The sequence below is a fragment of the Coniosporium apollinis genome (genome assembly GCF_000281105.1).
Source record: "Coniosporium apollinis CBS 100218 chromosome Unknown supercont1.21, whole genome shotgun sequence".
Lineage (NCBI taxonomy): Eukaryota > Fungi > Ascomycota > Dothideomycetes > Coniosporium > Coniosporium apollinis.
Window position 1 is genome coordinate 40,149 of NW_006913283.1, and position 18,621 is coordinate 58,769.

General features: G+C 54.8%; 5 protein-coding genes across 5 annotated transcripts; 2 read left to right on the forward strand and 3 right to left on the reverse strand.

The window, feature by feature from the left end:
• Positions 1-1,396: 1,396 nt before the first annotated feature.
• On the reverse strand, positions 1,397-2,968 carry W97_04668 (uncharacterized protein; the record flags this gene model as incomplete). The annotated part of the gene is made up of 2 exons (XM_007782557.1): positions 1,397-1,711; positions 1,832-2,968. 2 exons carry the CDS (start codon positions 2,966-2,968, stop codon positions 1,397-1,399), a joined length of 1,452 nt encoding a protein of 483 aa, XP_007780747.1.
• Positions 2,969-3,378: 410 nt separating this feature from the next.
• Positions 3,379-5,805, forward strand: W97_04669 (uncharacterized protein; the record flags this gene model as incomplete). The annotated part of the gene is made up of 2 exons (XM_007782558.1): positions 3,379-4,052; positions 4,104-5,805. The coding sequence occupies 2 exons, from the start codon at positions 3,379-3,381 to the stop codon at positions 5,803-5,805; spliced, it is 2,376 nt and encodes a 791-aa protein (XP_007780748.1).
• A 518-nt stretch (positions 5,806-6,323) lies between these two features.
• W97_04670 (uncharacterized protein) lies at positions 6,324-7,145 on the reverse strand (the record flags this gene model as incomplete). Its single annotated transcript, XM_007782559.1, has 1 exon — positions 6,324-7,145. One exon carries the CDS (start codon positions 7,143-7,145, stop codon positions 6,324-6,326), a length of 822 nt encoding a protein of 273 aa, XP_007780749.1.
• A 1,109-nt stretch (positions 7,146-8,254) lies between these two features.
• Positions 8,255-11,749, forward strand: W97_04671 (uncharacterized protein; the record flags this gene model as incomplete). Its single annotated transcript, XM_007782560.1, has 12 exons — positions 8,255-8,322; positions 8,508-8,670; positions 8,725-8,892; positions 8,951-9,470; positions 9,519-9,686; positions 9,739-9,968; positions 10,014-10,310; positions 10,364-10,642; positions 10,687-10,791; positions 10,855-10,973; positions 11,022-11,101; positions 11,154-11,749. The coding sequence occupies 12 exons, from the start codon at positions 8,255-8,257 to the stop codon at positions 11,747-11,749; spliced, it is 2,793 nt and encodes a 930-aa protein (XP_007780750.1).
• A 572-nt stretch (positions 11,750-12,321) lies between these two features.
• On the reverse strand, positions 12,322-18,209 carry W97_04672 (uncharacterized protein; the record flags this gene model as incomplete). The annotated part of the gene is made up of 7 exons (XM_007782561.1): positions 12,322-12,453; positions 12,507-13,865; positions 14,921-15,093; positions 15,151-15,432; positions 15,501-17,442; positions 17,624-17,845; positions 17,964-18,209. The coding sequence occupies 7 exons, from the start codon at positions 18,207-18,209 to the stop codon at positions 12,322-12,324; spliced, it is 4,356 nt and encodes a 1,451-aa protein (XP_007780751.1).
• Between the last annotated feature and the right edge of the window lie 412 nt (positions 18,210-18,621).

Consider the following 18,621-nt stretch of genomic DNA (forward strand, 5'->3'; position numbering starts at 1 on the left):
AGCGATGAGGTCTGTACAGAACCTAGATAGACGGTACGAGTCGAGAGCAGAACCAGCGGTTTCTATACTGCTCAATGCCTCTTCCTAATGGCGTCGTGTTGAGCTACTTAACCGTCTCTGTGGCGAGTGGCGAGTGCCGTGTAAAGTGAGGTCGACGGTTCGCAGTCGGCGATCCAGCCCGGCTCCGCGACGACACAACGACCTCAGTCGAACTGATACTGTCCAGGTCACACGTAGTAACCGGCCTGGGAACCTCCAACGGCCCACACTGTTGCCGGCATGCTCCACCTCTTCCAAGCTGCTTCCGAAGACCAAGCTTCCTTCTTAACCTATTCCAAAGCGGTGGGGTACGGTATCCAGGGTGCGGCTTGGGATGGAGTACCTCGCCGCGGAGGCGGGCACCGCGCCGACGAGGACTTCATTCTGCGCAAACCGCCAGGAGCTTTCGTATTGCGTGCCTCCAAGTCGTGAGGATAGGAATGCGTGTCATGCGTGTCGCGACTGAATGAGTCGGTGCTGTTGCGGCGGCTTGCTTACGGCAAGGGCGAATGTAAGGGTTAACATGAGGCTGGACTCATGCTTTCGGGACAAACGGTCAAGCTATCGGAGTTCGTCAACAGCTTTCGAGACAAAGTCGGCGTTGTGGGAAAAGCAGTGCAGCAGCAGGTTTTATGGAGTTGTTGCAGGAAGCTCGGATCTCGGGGATGGCTCCGAAGAAGTGAGAGCAGGCCAGTACTGGACACAACCTCTTAGCCCTGACTTACGCATCTGAAGTAAATTTTGTCGAGGCTGCTCACTAAAATATCTAATTTCGTGGCTCTCAGCGAGCAAGGGCCATCCGAAGAGCTTGTTGCCGCGTTAAAAGCTGCTCGTAACCATAGAGATACGTAACCTCTACGCACAGTCTATAGATGAAGGACACCTTAGGCGATTGATGCATCTAAGAGGTAAACCGCTAAACATCCGTTGCATCTTTCGCATCATATTGGTCTAGCTGCTCTACGAGTGACAAGATCATGAATACACTTTGATCATGAATCTAGTAATGAACAAGCTGGAGCAAAGATGCGGCAACGGGCTCTTCGGGTGGCCGTTAGAGCTTGAGCTAGGTTCATACCTACTATGCTCTGAACGAAGATATAAAGGGACTGTACATTCCGCTCTTAGCTACTTGGAACAATTTTCTCGCCGACTTGAGACTTGAAATGTTGGAGTTCCCCTTCCAGCTTCGACTACGCAGCTGCTTGGCATAAGCCACAAGGCACAAGGAAGAAGATCGTATTGTGGCTATTGGGGGTATCCGAGCAATGCAAATCTGGCCACAATGTAACAGTAGCGTGAACAATGGCTGTGTCCTGGCCGCTGCCCAATCAGGAGCTCTGCCATACGTTCCCACTCATGCTTCATCGATCCTAGCACTCTTAGCCCTTTCCCTTCCTTGATCGTCTTCGTCACCCAGCTTCCTCTTGCTGCTACCATTCACAACGCTAGCGATGCCCTGATCCGCCTCGATGAGCTTCTTCTTATGCCGTACAAGCCCCGATAGGTCGTTGGCGCTCTTCGTGGCTTGCTCGATTCTGGCCTTCTGTTCTGCGGGATTCTCGCCGAGCAAGGAGCCAAGGACGCTGTTGAGCGGATTGCTTCCATCAGGAGCGCCTGCAGGGCCGATGGCAGCAGGCATACGGCTGGGGGGATTCCGGAGGTCATGAAGCTGTTTAATGATATTCATTAGCCCTTCATACAGCTTCTGGTGGTTATTGTCCAGAGTAAAGAGGCGCCTCGACAGGTAAAGGTAAACACATAACGGGGCACAGGCATGAAATAATATTACCCTTTGCTGCATCTCTTCCACCATCTCGTTTACATCCTTGACGCTCTGCTTCAGTGTTTCTTGTGCCGCAGGATCCATCGTGGCGAGCTCAGCTTCCCCCTTCTTGATTCGAAGCTTGCAGCTGCTGATTGCGGCCTCCATCTCTTTTGCTGCTTCGGCGAGGAGGTCTTCGTCAACCTCTGGCTCGTCTTCAGCAGCAGTTTTCCCCTCAGCAGCATCCCGCTGCGCGTCCCGGATGGCATATACAGATAACATCTCCAATGCCAGGGCGAGCTTGTAGTGACCTTCAGCCAGCAAGGCGGATTCTTCCGGATAAAGCTCTTTTCTGACCGCCAGGCAGGCGCGGAGCTCATTAACGGCGTCTTGGAAGCGTTCGTTCTCAAGTGAGATCTCGCCTTGTAGGTCGTGTATCTCTGCGAGGCGTTCTTTAACCTGCCGGATACCGGTGTCGTCGAGGGCTTGCCCATTGCCCTCATTTGCAGACACACTGGCGCCCCCATTACCAGTATCAGTTTTAAGTGCGTCGAGCTGCCGCGAGAGCAAAACCCGTGCCGAATCGAGGATTTCGTATGCAATGGCGAAGTCGTCGTCATCTTCCGCGTTAGCTTCGCCGTCTTCTGCCTCTTCCCCTTCTTCGTCGTCATCCGTGAGCCAATTGTCATCGCCGGTAATTTGGAAGAATGGCTTGTTCTCGACCCCCTCTTCTGCCGCCGGCTTCACGCCCTCCCTCTCCTCCACCGCAGCCTCCACAACCTCCTCCGCCAACCTCTCCTCCGCGCTCGGCACCGCTTCCCTGCGCTCCTCCTCTCGCTCATCCGCCCCCTTACTATCCCTCTTCTTCGGCCTCGACTTCACCTTTGGCTTTTCCTCCCCGGCAATCTTGCCGCCAAGCACATCGCTGCTGCTGACCGCGACGTGGAACAGACACCGGCCATACTGGTACAGTAGTTCGGCGTTCTCGCGCGCCATCTCGCCGTAGATCTGATCTTGGAGCTCCAGCGCGTCGGAGAAGAGGTCTGCGGCTGCGGTGTAGTTCTTCAGCTTGTATTGGAGGCTTGCGGCTGTGGTGAGCTCGTGGAGTTTCATGTGGTCGGTTGCTAGGGCGCCGGTGTCGGGGGGTGCGGGCGCGTTGGCCATTGTGGGGGCTGTCGGTTGAGGAGTCAGGCAACCCATCTGTGTAGTGTGGTCTTGGAGATGGGCTCTCTAAGGGTTGCCGAAGCCTTGCTGTGGTGTAGCTTACCTGTCGTGATCTCTTGGCTGCTACGGAGTTTGAGATGCGCGGTTGCAGAGTGTTCGCTGTGACCGAATGTAGTTTGAGTAGCGGTTTGATTACTAACTAAAGGCGTTCGTGTGGTTGTGAAAATATATGAGAAGCTGCGTGGAAGCCATTCGCGCCTGGGAGGAAGTCGAAGTGCGACGGCCCGCCCGCGGCCCAGCGCGTCGAACGCGAAACCACTTTGCGCGTCTTCCCCGATAACCACCATGACCTCCCACAACAAATCCCCCGACATAGGCACACCACGACCTGCAAACTCCCTCCACCCAAGATGAACCGCACCCTCAACCGCAAACTCGCGCCAATCAACCCCATTCCCTCCTCATCCCCCGCATTCGGCACACCTCTCCATCCGCTACCAGCCATCACCTCGGCACCAATACCAGCACCCCCCGCCCTGAAACCAACAATCCTCCCCATCCTCCTCCCCTCCGCGACCCTCCGCCCCCTCGCCTTCCGCACCTTCACGAAGAAGCACAACCTAACCCTAACCTCCTCTGCCCTTGCCCTCCTCGCAACGTTCGTGGGCCGACACTGCGGATCCGGATGGCGAGACGAGGGGCTCGCGGAGCGATTGCTCGAGGAGGTAGCAAGGGCGTGGAAGAGAGGGAGTGGAGATGTTATTGTTGATGCTGCGGGGGAGGGGGCCGCGCTGAAGGGGATTTTAAAGGGGTTGGAGGAGTGTATGGTTGGGGGGAGGGTTGTGGTAGGCAAGGGTAGTGGATTGAATCGAGAGGTGAGCTTCAGGCTTGGGCCGGATGGTGCTGTGGCAGGTACCAGACCTGGTTTGCTGCCGAGTGAGAGCAGTTTCGGCATGGGAGCCCTGGAGGTAGACGAGGAGGAAGAGGAGAATGGCTCGCGGGACCCAAGGGATTGGATTAAGGTCATTGATGCGTTTGAGCAGCCGAGGCTCACATACAACGTCAACAAGAAGCATTTCGAGAGGTAAGCTACAACAAAGCTCCCGCACAAGGCGACAGCTAAACTTCCCACCAGATCAACAACGAAAGCATCCCTCTTCCCTCCACCCTCCCACAGGACCGATCTCTTCCGCCAACGCTACCACCTCGTCCACCAGCGCTGCCTCCGTAATGAGTCGTTCCAAGCCCCCTCCTTCTCCGGCAACCGCTCCTTTCACCGTACCTCCTCCCTCTCCGTCACCCAATCCCACAAAATCACTCCCATCGCCAACCTCCTCGGCCGCAGCGGCACGAGCCACGTCCTGCTCGGTCTCCTGATCGTCTCCGCCTCCGGTACCCTCGCGCTCTCCGACCTCACCGGAACAATAGCGCTGGACATCCAGCATGCGCGACCTGTCCCGGAGGATGGCGCGTACTTCGCGCCGGGCATGATCGTCCTTGTCGACGGCGCATACGAAGAGGACTACAGTAACCCGGGTGCGGGGTCCATGTCTGCGCTCGGGGACGCCGGCGGTATCGGTGGGACCATCGGCGGTAAATTTGTCGCGTTTTCGGTCGGTCACCCGCCGTGCGAGCAGCGGGTGACTACTCTTGGCATTGCCGACAAAGGCTCCGGAGTCAATGAAGCGCACATAGGCACAGGCCCCGCCTTCGGCTGGACGGACTTCCTAGGCGTAGGTTCTGAGCGCGCAACTGGCGCCCGCATGCGCAGAGTCGAGCAGCGGCTCCTCGGGCCAGGGGCGCCGCACCATGACAACGCGCGCATTGCGATTGCTAGTGAGGTCAATCTGGATAACCCTGCCACGCTCTCCGCGCTGAGGACGATGCTGAACTCGTACGCCTCGCTGCCGCCGACGGCTTTTCCGATGGCTGTTGTCCTAATAGGAAATTTCTGCAGTAAGGCCGTTATGGCGGGTACACCGGGGGCTGAGTCGATCGAGTACAAGGAGTACTTTAACTCACTGGCGGCTGTGCTGTCCGACTTCCCGCAACTGTTGGCGCGGACGACGCTGGTGTTTGTGCCCGGAGACAATGACGCATGGCCGTCGGCATTCTCGGCAGGAACAGCGTGTCCGTTGCCGAGGAAGGGGGTGCCGGAGATGTTCACTAGTAGAGTCAGACGGGCTGTGGCAGAGGCGAATAGAGATGCCGGTGGACCAGGGAAGAAGGGAGAGGTGGTGTGGTCGACGAATCCGGCCAGACTGAGCTGGTTCGGGTGTCTTGGAGAGATGGTGCTCTTCAGAGATGACATCTGCGGGCGGCTACGAAGGACTGGACTGAGGTTCAAGAAGCCTGGTCAGGTGGAGGACGGCGACGATGATGAAGCACGAGAGAACAGCGCACGGCGGCGAGAGGTTGCTTCGCGCGAGCCAGGCGCCGCTGAAGTTGCAGAGCTCGTAACTCAGGAGTCGCAGCCGATGGACCTTGACAGCGTACCCATCCCCACGGCTGCAGCACTGTCAACGGATTCGGCGGATGAAGACGCCCTAACTGCCAGACGACTCACTCGCACACTGCTTGACCAGTCTCACCTTTCACCTTTTCCGCTCTCTACGCGACCTGTACACTGGGACTACGCGCATGCGCTATCGTTGTATCCTCTACCGACGTCTCTTGTGATTGCAGACGCAGAAGCACCGGCGTTTGCTCTGAGGTACGAAGGATGCTGCGCAATGAACCCCGGAAAGATCGTGGAAGGCAGGAGAGGCGAGAGGGCGCAGTGGGTAGAGTATGATGTGCTGAGTGGAAAGGGCGAAGTGAGGTGGAAGGACAGCTGAGCCATATAGGCATTACCGAAGCAATGACACGCTATGAACGTCCAGCTCTGGCGTCGCATCTTTTGAAATCCGAGCAGCTCTTCGCCAGATTGAAATATCCCGCAGAGAGTCAAAGCGCAGGTATGGCAGCAATTCCACAGCATCCTTACGTTCTTCGGGCTTATCTCGAGCGCGCACACAAGATGCATCTACCATGTGCGCGAAATTCTAAAGACAGTTCGAGGATATGAATATTGGCGGCATCCGCCTAGAGGGCTCAGTGCTGATGGCCTGGTATGAACGGTGCCTTAGCAGTAATCGCAGGCCTCAGAGCAACGGGCGTCAAGCAAGATTGCGGATGACGAGATGTTTGGAGCGTTGCATGGACATGTATTTAGCAGCGGCGGGACGTCATAGGCCGCTGGCATGAGGCCTGTGCATGGCCGCTGGCATTAGGCTTGTGCATAGCCTCCGGCTGACCATATGCAAGAAGGTTCCGTGCATTGTAGAGAAATAATAGTAGGAAAGATCCCGATGCGCTACCCGAGAAGGCCTGCTGATGCCTCCTTCTCAAGGCTGAATTTCATCTCAAGCCAGGAGTAAAAATTCGGTGATCGACAGAAGCTCCCATATAGCGCATCACGTGCTTTGTGTCTTTGGAAGTGGTTCTGTCCTCTGAACTTCGCGGAAGTCCCGTGCTTCGATAGACTCTGCAGAAAGTCGGCCTCGGAAAAGTTGGCGTAGGCCAGATTCCCGCCTGGAGTCGCCACGCTTGGCGACATGCTTGCAGCGAAATATCTGCTGAAGGGTGCCAGGAACTGAGCGGTGAGCTCTGCGAAGTGGCGACGGACGAAGGGGCCAATCTCCTCGAAGGCCGATTCGTCCTTCAGCAGGGAATCCAGCTGTTGAACGAATGAGCTATCGACCTTGAGATACTTTTTAGTTGCTGTTGGAGGGGCCAGTCCTCCCGCTCCAGGGATGTCAAAAGCCGGCGTATTACGGTGCCGTAGTGATTTTTCTCGCTTTATCGGTATCGACCGCTCGTTGTTCTGAAGGCATAACATATGGGGCACAGTCCCGCTTCCCGCACCGCTCAAGGTTGACAGCCGCTGAAGTAAGAAGGGGTTGGTAATACCAACAACGAAGCGATTAGGGGCACCGCCTTGGAAGCCGCTAGTGAAAAAGTCTGACTGCATCGTGATGTATGGCCGGGTCTCGCCAGCGTAAGGAATAGGCCGGATCAAGTCAATCAGGGCGGAGCAAAATTGGCTACATGTCTGTGGATTCTTTGCTAGGACAACGATGTTTTCGCATAGAAGTAGATTCTCGAAGATGATGTAGAGCTCGGATAGTGATGGCATAAGCTGCATCAAGGAGCTCCAAGAACCGATCGGTTCATAGGCGTATGTTGTCGACGCCGCTGTGAACGCAGACACTGGCGACGAGAGACCTTGCAACGGAAACGCGGAATGAGGCGCTATCTCAAGTAATTGCAAGGACCCCAAGAAAGGCAGTTCATGGCGTCCGATTGATGGTGACGGCCAGGCAGCGATCTGAGAGCACGCGGCTTCGAGAGCTGTAGGGTCGCTGATAAGCCCAGACGAAGTCATCCGCCGTAGAAGCTTGAGAAAAAAGGCTGAAAAGTTGTGGGTTGATATCAAAACAAGCGTCTTCTGATTAAAGCTCCTCTTAGAGGTCCGGTCGTGCTCTTGACGAAATATAGCACTACCGTAGAAGTCATTGGGATTGCAATGAGGCGAGCACGGAGAGGTCAGCTTGATGTTACAAGAGTTGTTGCGCAATGTGAAGTGGAATACGAGATCATCTGTAACCTCTGCATCTTGCGTTTCAGGGAAGCTGTTGAAGCATATCGCTGTCAGGTCCGAGGTACTGAATTGGGTTTCCGGAGGGTACACAAGCTCGATCTCAGGACCGACATCCACATTGAAAGTGCATACTACGAACGCAACCATCCAATGGTGCAGGTTGTCATGGGATATGTGACTCGGACGATTCGGAAGAGGAACGAGATGTTGAAGCTTCTCCATCATGCCTAAACCTGCGGTAGTAGAATGGATTCTGGTGGGTAATAAGGTGTGCTCGAGGTAGTAGATAGCATCATGGGTTGCTCAGAGTGGTGGAGTATGGTAATGCCATCGCTGGTGATATCTTAACAGAGCGAGCCTTGGACCCTTGATGGTTGTGGCTTGCTGAACCCCAGACCTGACGGCAACCGGGCCAGTCCCGCTTGTTTGCGCCAACGCGATTCATCCGCCAAACACATTGGCGTTCGGAGCGCTTTATGGCGGGTTGATATTTACTTAGTCCAGCCTGCCAACACAGCTTTTACAGCATGTAGAGAGTCTTTACCCACCGCTCACCATCTCGCCCATCAACATCTTGTCCACCTCTAAACGTTCCCAAGCAGCCTTCCGCCGCGTCATGCCCTACAAGCTTCGCCAGCTCGACCATGGACGCCAATATACAGAAGGCGCTGAATGATAAGCTCTACGATAAACGGAAAGGCGGGGCCCTGGAGTGAGTACCATGTCACTATACCTGCAATGCCGAAGAGCAGCCTCGACCTGATGGCGGAGGGGTTGTGGCAGTACCATATTTCTTGTAGGCTTTTTGGATACCAGAGAGACTCGAAGACTGCATATGCCAGAAGCATGGGGGACTGGTTGCATATTGGAACCTTGAACCGACTGACAATTTCACAGGCTAGAGACCCTTATACGAGATTCTCTTGCAGTCGGCAACCATGAACGGATCCAGAAGATAGTCACCCAGCTCTGCGACGACTATGCTTACCAAGTACACCACCCACACGCACGGAATGGAGGCCTGATAGGACTGGCTGCGGCGTCAATCGCTCTCGGCTCGGTAGGTGAGAAGACTACCTTGTGCAATATCGTCATACTAACATTAGGCACGCAGGAAGTCGCCAGATACCTTCGTGAGATCGTTCCTCCCGTACTCGCCTGCTTCTCCGACCAAGATGCCCGGGTTCGATATTACGCCTGCGAGAGCATGTACAATATTGCCAAGGTTGCGAAGGGCGAGATCCTCCTCTACTTTAATGAGGTCTTCGACGCACTCTGCAAGGTAGGGGGAAATGCTGCCGGTAGGACCTACGAAGAGTTGGCTGATATGAGTCTCATAGCTTGCTGCGGATTCGGAGATGTCAGTCAAGAACGGTGCAGAGCTGCTCGACCGACTCGTCAAGGACATTGTCTCGGAGTCCGCGTCATCCTACGTCTCCGTGTTAAGCACTTCAGACCGCACGTCTGCGAATGTAGATACTAATGGGGATGACTTCGCTCATCCCGATGTAGAGACCGCGTTCTCCTTGCCACGCTTCATACCTTTGCTTCAGGAGAGAATGAACGTTCTCAACCCCTTTACACGGACCTTTCTGGTTCAGTGGATTACCCTGCTTGATCAAATACCCGACCTGGAACTGGTTGCGTATCTACCATCGTTCCTTGGAGGCATATTCAAATTTCTTAGCGATCCCAACCCAGACGTCCACACACAGACCCAGGTTACTCTGGAGAGGTTCCTGGCAGAGATAAAAAGGATCGCTCGGATAAAACGAGGCATCGCAGAAAGCCGTAAGAGCCAGGGTGATGACGGGCTAAAGCCCTCAGACTCGGATTCTGACAGCAGCAAGAGCATGCGAAGTGCAATTAGCCTGAACGAAGAAAATGCAAGCATACGCACCGGTCAAGGTGCCTCGCTCGAGGGCGCAGAGACTCATAGTGTAGATACGGACTCAGATAGCGCGGCTGATGGAAAGTCCGCTGGGGCCGACGGTGATTGGATTCCTGGCCAAGATGTCCAGGTTGATCACCCCAAGATCCTGGACATTCTGGTAACATTTCTCAGCGATTCATCTGGTACAATTCTCCGTTCGATTCATAGCATGCGACGGCAGTTAACAAAGTGTAGAGGAAGAAATTCAGCTTACCGCTCTTCGATGGATTGACAGCTTCTTCGAAATATGTCCCGAAGACATACTCCCCTTCATACCACGTCTTCTGTCACACGTCTTGCCCGCGTTGTCGAGCGATGTCGAACAAGTCCGGCAGGCTGCCAGCCGCGTGAACACATCGCTGACAGAATATATCATGTCCCTGCCTGACAGCCCTTCGAAAACAAAAACCGACGAAGCGCATCAAGTTCAACTGCAGCTCCCTGTGGCTACCGTCAACAATGTCAAAGAGCTCAGCACCTTCGAACGGAGAGACTCAAATATCTCAAACAAAGCCAGTAAATCAAGCAGCCGAGATATAGCCCTAGAGCCAAAGGCCATTGAAGGCAAGGCCACGGAAAGCGCAGCGCAACCTGAGCGACAAGCTTCGTCGCCTGAAGGACGACCGCCTACGCCGCGGCAAGCTACTGATCTGGATTACGATGCAACTGTCAACGCGCTCACTCTGCAGTTCCTTAATGAGCATGAAGCTACACGAGTGGCCGCTTTAGCGTGGTTGATAATGTTGCACCGAAAAGCGCCCTCAAAGGTCTCTTAATTGTATACCCTGTCTCGAAGCAACTATTCGCTAATACCCACCAGACCCTAGCGATTAACGACGGCACATTTCCAGCGCTTCTGAAGACCCTGTCTGATCCCTCTGAGGCAGTTGTCACGCGCGATCTAGTTCTTCTTTCTCAGATATCCCGAAACAGCGACGATTCGTACTTTACCTCCTTTATGGTGAACCTTTTAAAGCTTTTCTGCACCGACCGCCAGCTACTCGAGACGCGAGGCAACCTGATTATCAGACAGCTTTGCGTTAGTTTGAGTGCGGAGCGAATATACCGCACAATGGCCGACTGCGTGGAGAAAGACGAGGTGTGTAGACCTTTGCTGTTGTATCCTCCTAGCTAACAGTTCAGGACGTCGAATTCGCCAGTATTATGGTTCAGAATCTCAATAACAACCTCATCACTGCTCCGGAGCTTGCAGACCTGCGCCGACGTCTAAGAAACCTTGAGACTCGAGTTAGTCCAAACCACTCCACATTCCGCTTTTCGGCAACCTGTTATCCTGACTGACCAATGCAGGACGGCCAAACATTCTTCATCACCCTCTTCCGGTGTTGGTGCCACAATGCTGTAGCAACATTCTCACTATGTTTACTGGCGCAGGCCTACGAGCAGGCCTATAACCTCCTCCAAATCTTGTGGGTTGCATCATAAAAGTTCAACGCAAATGTTGCTGACCATCGCAGTGGCGAGCTAGAAATGAATGTCCACGTCCTCATCCAAATCGACAAGCTCGTCCAGCTCCTCGAATCCCCCGTCTTCACCTGTGCGTAACCCTCATCTCCCTATACACCTCACCACTAACGCCCCACCTCCAGACCTCCGCCTCCAGCTCCTCGAGCCCGAGAAATACCCCCACCTCTATAAATGCCTCTATGGCCTCCTCATGCTTCTCCCGCAATCCTCGGCATTCGCGGCCCTCAAAAACCGCCTCAACAGCGTCAGCGCAATAGGCTACCTGCACATCGCGCCGCGAACGTACGTTGCCACTGCCCCTCCCGCCTCCGTCTCCTCCCTGTACCATGCACGGCAGAAGAGCTCAGATACCCCGCCCGCGTCTAGTAACTCCGCGCCGTCGGCCGTGAGCAACTTTGAGCGCCCGGTGAGGCTCAAGGCGAGGGAGGAACAGGGGATTAAGTGGGGAGAGCTGTTGGAGAAGTTTCGGAATACGCAGGAGAGGGCGAGGAGGCCGTCGAGGGGGGTGGGCGGGGAGGAGGGCGAGAGCGCACAGATGGGACTGGAGAAGGAGAGGAAGATCCCCGTGGAGGCGCAGCCGAGACAGCTGAGACCGCCGAGTGCGGGCAGCGTGACGAGGACGCAGACGGCGCCTCCGGGGAGTCTGAAGCCAAAGTCGGGGCTGAGCAACTTTGGGAGACTTGCTGGTGGCGTTGCGGGGCGAAAACCGAAGCGGTAGGCATATTGCGTGGGGTTCTATTCTATGTACTTATTCAGCCTTTGGGGACCTACGGGCTTAGGCGGCTGCGGTTATGGGACGGTGGTCAATCTGTATCTGTGGGCATTCGATAGCATGTGTGGATGGGATGAGAATCATGATGTCGGCCTCCTATACAGTAGCCCTTAATATTGAAGGTCTGGATACGCTGCTTTGTTCCCAACTGATGCCGCAGTATGAACTTGCCCCGCCATCTAAACCCGAATTGCTCCCTTCGATAGTGCCATGGACTCGATATAAATGGGTGATTTGAAATGGGTTTGTATGATGCGATAAGGTATATGATGCACTCCTTCGCAGCTCGGGGTCCACCCTCGCCTCAGTGGGGAGAGACATGATTCTAGGAAGCAGCTGGTTTGGGGTGTTTATTCAAAAAAGTATTCTGGGCTATGTAACGTTGGGTCCAATCTATATTCAAAAACACCGCCTCCCCGATGATGCGCCCATATCGATTCTGTACAAACGCCTAGCTGAACGCATGCACAACCAGCTCTTTTCAGCAAATTCCCAAATATCTTTTTTTCGAATATTAACTACAACATGGGCTGGATGTTATCAGCAACGGTAAACGGTGCGTCCGTCTTCGCCTTGATTTCATCGACCGTGACACCGTCCGCCAGCTCGATGAGCGTGAGGCCGTCGGTGAAGTCAACATCGAAGACACACTAGAGCGGCAGTCAGCAACCAGACACATGAACGTAGACACAGCTAAACATACCAGATCAGTGATGATCCTCGACACGCACGCCTTGCCCGTCAGCGGGAACTCGCACTGCTTCAGAATCTTCGGCCTGCCCTTCTTATCCGTATGCTCCATCGTGACAACGACCTTTGTCGCCTGCGGATTCGACACGAGATCCATCGCACCACCGAACCCCTTTATCTTACCCGGCAGCATCCAGTTCGCGAGATCGCCCTTCGCGCTCACCTGCATGGCCCCCAGAATCGTCAAGTTAATGCGGCCCGCCCTAATCATACCAAACGATTCGTCCGAGCCAAAGCACGCCGCACCTGGCAGCAGTGTGACAGTTTCCTTGCCCGCGTTGATAAGATCCGGGTCCTCCTCGCCCTTCTTGGGATACGGTCCCAGGCCCAGGATGCCGTTCTCAGACTGCAGCTGGACCTCGACGGAGGGGTCGACGAAGCTGGGCGCCAACATCGGCATGCCAATGCCCAGGTTCGCGTACATGCCGTTCTTAAACTCCTTTGCGGCGCGGCGGACGATGCGCTCGCGCTTGTTGCCTGCGTCGCCCGAGCCGAGCGCGTTGACGGCCTCCTCGGGGTCCTTTGCGTTCACAATCTTCTCGATCTTCTTCTCCGCGGAGGACTGGATGACGCGGTCGACGTAGATGCCCGGGACATGGACGGCAGCCGGATCGATATCGCCAGGCTCGACGAGATGCTCAGCCTCGACGATCGTCATCTTTGCGTTCCTCGCCATCGCACCGTTGAAGTTGGCCGCCGCGAAGCGGAACATGCAGTTGCCCAGCCGATCCGCCTTCCACGCCTTGATGAAAGCATAATCCCCCTTGATGGCCTCCTCCATGACATAGCTCTTGCCATCAAACACCTTAACATCGCGCGGCTGGCTATACTGCGCCACGCTGCCATCCTTGTTATGTCTCAGCGGCAGTTCCCCCGTCTGCACCACCGTCCCAAACGCCGCAGGTGTATAGAACGCCGGGATCCCCGCCCCGCCCGCACGACACCTTTCCGCGAGCGTGCCCTGCGGCGTGAGCTCCAGCTCGATCTCGCCCTTGAGGTACATGCTCTCAAACACCTTGTTCTCGCCCACATAGCTTGCGATCATCTTGCTGACCTGCTTGGAGGCGAGCAGGAGGCCCAGCCCGGAGCCGACGACGCCGGCGTTGTTGGAGACGGCGGTCAGGCCCGTGATGGAGGGGGTTTTTTCCACTTGGTTGATTAGCGTGTCCGGGACGCCGCAGAGGCCGAAACCGCCGCAGAGGAGCGTGCTGTTCGATTTCATGTCTTTGATTGCTTCGGCGGCGGAGGGGAGGATCTTGTTTATCTCGGACCGGCGGTGGGTCGAGGAGAAGGTGCGGGCGAGGAGGAGGGTCTGCGGGATGTTAGCTGCGGTTTAGGAGGGACCAATACTGTTGCTGTAGCTTGCCGTGGAGGTGTTTCGAGAGAAATGCGCTGCCGTCCGCGCGTATAGAGCTATTGAAGGCATGTCTGCTGCTGTGATGTGCTCGTATCCTAAGTGCTGCCTATATATTGATATATCGAAAATTACGACGAAAAGAGATTAGGGTATATAACTGAGTTTCACTCCAACACGAGGGCAGGACAGTTGAGTAGCAAAATAGCAGAACGGCCAGACGAGAGGGCCTCCAGCATGTTTATGGCGGAGAACAACGGGCATCGGCAAGACCAACGGCTGCCGGTGGATTGAGCCGGGCCCTGTTCTCCAAACCCTCAACCCCACAATCCGACCGGCAGAAGACCCCCCTGCTTCTCGGTAAACCCTCGACGCAGGTACCAATTAACATCAATTGTCCAGCAGAGCGCCCTGGTGCACTTGCGCCATCCTTTGTGAGCACACCTGTCTGTACAGGCAGCGACAGCTCTCGTAGAATTGCGTCGAGATTCAACTTCATTGAAGCCAAACATAAGAAGATAGTTACGTGCAAGGTCTAAGTGCTTGGCGGTAAATGTCCGGTTATGACTTTATCCGCTCGCAGGGCATGGGCACACACCTGTTGTTGACTCACGTGCCTACGCCTATATCGTGCTTGAGAGCTTCTAGCTGATGTGGTTAGGCAAAGAATCCCAACAAACTCATGTCAGATTGGTGATATCGCTCTTGCCGGCTACTATGTCGACGTTGAACAGCTTCCAACGCTTAGTGTACCTATCGCCGTAGACACTGGGGTTCCTCAGGCGAGAGCTGGAGTGTTGCAGTCTATAAACTCGGTTGAAGCTTCTCTAGGAAAGCGGATTTATTCATTTTAGGTGGTTGCGAGCTGAAAAATAGGCGCTCGACAGGTACTCGTATTCATGCGTGTAAAACCAACGTCGCCTCCAACTCCTTCTTATGCTTAGGAAACCTCTCTCCCGAACGATGAATAGTTATAGACGAGAATCGGACACGGTACCGTCAACGACCGCTACGGCTCCGGCATTGCCGGCGTCCGCAGATCCATTCAGCAGTGATATCGCAGAGATGACATCGGAAGGCTCAAGCAAGTGCCAGCTGGCAAGCGTCTGCTTTGAGCTGGCCCCTACTGTGCACGAGAACATATAGTCAGGCGGGAGCTTCGATTGACGGAGCGATCGAAACATATCTGATGCATTCATTAGCTGGGCCTGTGACACGTAGCAGTACAGAAGCTGCGACTTACCCTCATCCGTAGAGTCGTCGCCGAGGCAGAAGACGAAGTCTGGCATCACATCAGGAGTATCCCCGTATTGCACAATCAGCTTCTTAGCAATCTCGCCTTTGTTGACGAATTTCGGGCGGACTTCGAGATTTGCTTTGCCGGTCATGACTTCGACGTCGTACTTCCTCGCGACCGTGTTCTGAAGGTACTTGTAGCATTCGCGAGCTTGGAAAGCGCCGTACTCGGGGTCCGCTCTGCGGTAGTGCCACGTGAGAGCGATCTTCTTGCGTTCAATGAATGAGCCTGCAAAGTAGACATTAGTCTCTGCAGTGATTTTTTGCACTCGCTTGGACGACGGCATTATGAAATACCTTGCGTCTTGTCGGTAAAGTGTTGGAAAACCAGCATGACCTCCTTCTGCCAGCTCATGTCAATCGACTCCGTCAAGTTAATCCATTTGTCACTCTTCGGTCTACGCATGAAGCTTCCGTGCTCTGCGCTGAGACCGAGCTCCGGAATGTGTCCCATCCACTCATCGAGGAACGCCTGATCTCGTCCGCTAATAATCCACACCTCGTTGCGAGGGTCGGATGCTAGAGCTTTGAGTGTCCGAATTACCCTGTCGGACGGAATGGCAGCCTGGGGGTCTTTGACGATAGGGGTCAGAGTTCCGTCGTAGTCGAACATGAAGAGCCGCCGGCTTGACCGCCTGTACTGCGCCAGCAGCTTGGCTCTGTCCAAAGCAGGAGTAGCGAAGGATTGATCGAAAGACGCAAGGTTAGTCAACAGCCGTCTGAGGAAGTTGTTCGTCCAGTTTTGTATATTGTTGGTCACAACATGCTTGTACATCTTCTCATGTGTCGTTCTCCGTTCTTCGTCAGACATCGTCAAGGCTTGATCAATGGCGTCGGCAACACCGCCAAGGTCCCAAGGGTTGATGTGGATGGCGTTGCCTAGACTGCCGGCGGTGCCCGAGAACTCGGAGAGAATGAGCGGGCCGTGATTGTCCTTCTGGCAAATCACAAATTCCAGGCTGGTCGTGTTCATGCCATCTCGGACACTGGTAATCAGGCCTACGTCTGCGACCCGGAGAAGGGCAAAGTACTCTTCGCTTGAAAGGTACTGGGGGTAATGCTGCACAGGTGTAAAGCTGAGTGATCCGTAGGTGCCATTGATCTTTGCGACCAGGTCGGATATCTTGTTCACGAACTTGTTGTCATCCTCATCACTGTCGTTCGTAGAGTATCCGGGACTGGTGACTTGGATCAAAACCACCTTCTCGCGCCACTCAGGGTATCGCTCGAGGAAGATTTCGAAAGCCTGCAGTTTCTGGGCCACCCCCCTTACTGAGTCCAATCGGTCACGACCAACGATGATCTTTTTGCCAGCATATAGCTTGCGGATACCAGCGACCTTATCCTCAATCGCTGAATCCTGGAATGCACTTTTCTGTGTGGCTGCAGCGTTGATGCCGATCGGGAAGACGTCAACCGCGACATGCGCACCGTATGCATCCACACCAGCAGAGGATGAATCGAAGCCCAGGACACGCGTACAGCAGGATGAGAAGTGACGAGAGTAGCTGTAAGACTGGAAGCCTATCATGTTCGCGCCAAGCACGCCCTCCAGTATCTCCTTCCTTTGGCTGAGGCAGCGGTAGAACTCGCTACTTGGAAACGGGACATGCAGGAAGAATCCGATGTAAATGTTTGGCAAGCGCTGTCGTAGCAAACTCGGAAGGAGCATCAGGTAGTAGTCATGAATCATGACAATATCCCCTGGCTTGTATATCTCGAGTATGCGGTCGGCGAACATCTTGTTCAGGCGGTAGTAGTCGGCCCACGTCTGGCGTGCAGCTCGGCCATCGGTTGGCTCGTTTTGCTTGTAGTGAAACAAGGTGTAGAGTTCACGCTCGGCAAATCGACGCCATCTCGACTGGTTCTTAATAATCACAAGATCACGTTTCTCGTCATACTCGTCACTAAGCCACACCGGGACGATCTTGCCTCCATGGTCGCGCTCTAGTTGCCTTTCAAGACGTTGCCTGTCGGCGGCAGGCACTGCGAAGCCTTCTGTCTGGACAGGCTGTGGCGGCGGTTTGCTCGAATCAACAGGAATCGGTGCGGACGCTCTGTTCAGTGGGCCAACGGTTCCACTGGCATCACCCGTTGCACCTTGACCACTCGGTATACCCGAAGCATCCTTGATCTCGCCTGTCCAGCCAACTAGAGTACTGTTCCATGGGGAAGATGCCGACGCGAGATATGAGAACGAGTCAAAGAGAGCGGAGGTCCCACGGCGCGAGCCCAATTCCTACACCGATAGACAATCAGTAGATGCTCTTGTAGCTCGAGGTTTGTCCACGGTTCCTCCGCCTTGCAAGACAGAAGCAGTGCCGCAATAGGACCCTTTCAACACCATGAAGCCTCAATCAAACGCACGGGAAGACGTCGAGACTGTCAAAATTCCGTAGACTTGGGCAAGTCAGACGTACCCATTCATTGCCTGGCGAGTAGCCAATCGTGTATGGCACACAGAAGGTTGCGCTAATGATGCCCCCACTGAGGTTCAAGCCGGGATATGCTTCTCTCGGATCAACATTCGCCTGGCTCTGTTTCCTCCGATTATCTCCAACGAGGCTCAATCTTCGCAACAGTTCCTCTCCCGTTCTGGCACCACGAGCTACGTCGGTAGGAGAATTCGGTCGATTCTCATCCTGCTTAGAACAGTTAGTTAGGAGGTTGTGCGCAGCGCACATTCCCTTGTAGACGAAAATGGGCCCAAACGTGCAAGTCTTCCCAGCTCAGACCGCGCGAAGTTTGTAGAGCACTTACGTCCGGGCTTTGGTCTTCGTGTTTAGGAGTAAAATACGAGTTGGCGTTCCACTGGGGTCCTCGGGGTGTGTCGGGGTCGTGCTCGTACGAGCCATCAGCGTCTTCGGATACAGCCTGCGGCGCAATGTAGGCGGAGCCTCCTCCGATATGGACACCTGGTGTAACTGGGACAGAGATAATGGACGGATGAAGAGCAGGATGTCCGTGGTGCTGATCTTCAGACGGGTTTGGACTTGGGGCCGGCATTGAATCGCGCTGGTACGTCCTCTACAGTCAATTAGCGACATGTGGGCATAGGGAGGGACGAAGCTTTGCACGATGGGCTCGCTCGCCTTGGTTGCACGTTTAAAGTGCCATTGGCCGGTCACAACGTACGGTAAAGGGTCGTGTTACAGTGTGTTTAGAAAATAAGGGTTGCGAGGGAGGCTGCCGAGGTGGTGACGAAGAATAGGCGTAGGGTAGAGATCTGCGCAGAAGCTGGACCCGTGAGCCTCGAGGTAGGGACGTAGGGACGTAGGGACGTAGGGAGGTTGTCTCGAGGACAAGCCTTCTTCAGAGTATCAGTTGGCCTGCAGTGACATACCAGAATTCTATGTAGTTAATCTGAAGCGGCTTGACGGTTGAGTGCTGCAAATGGAAGACCGATGTGCGTGCCCCA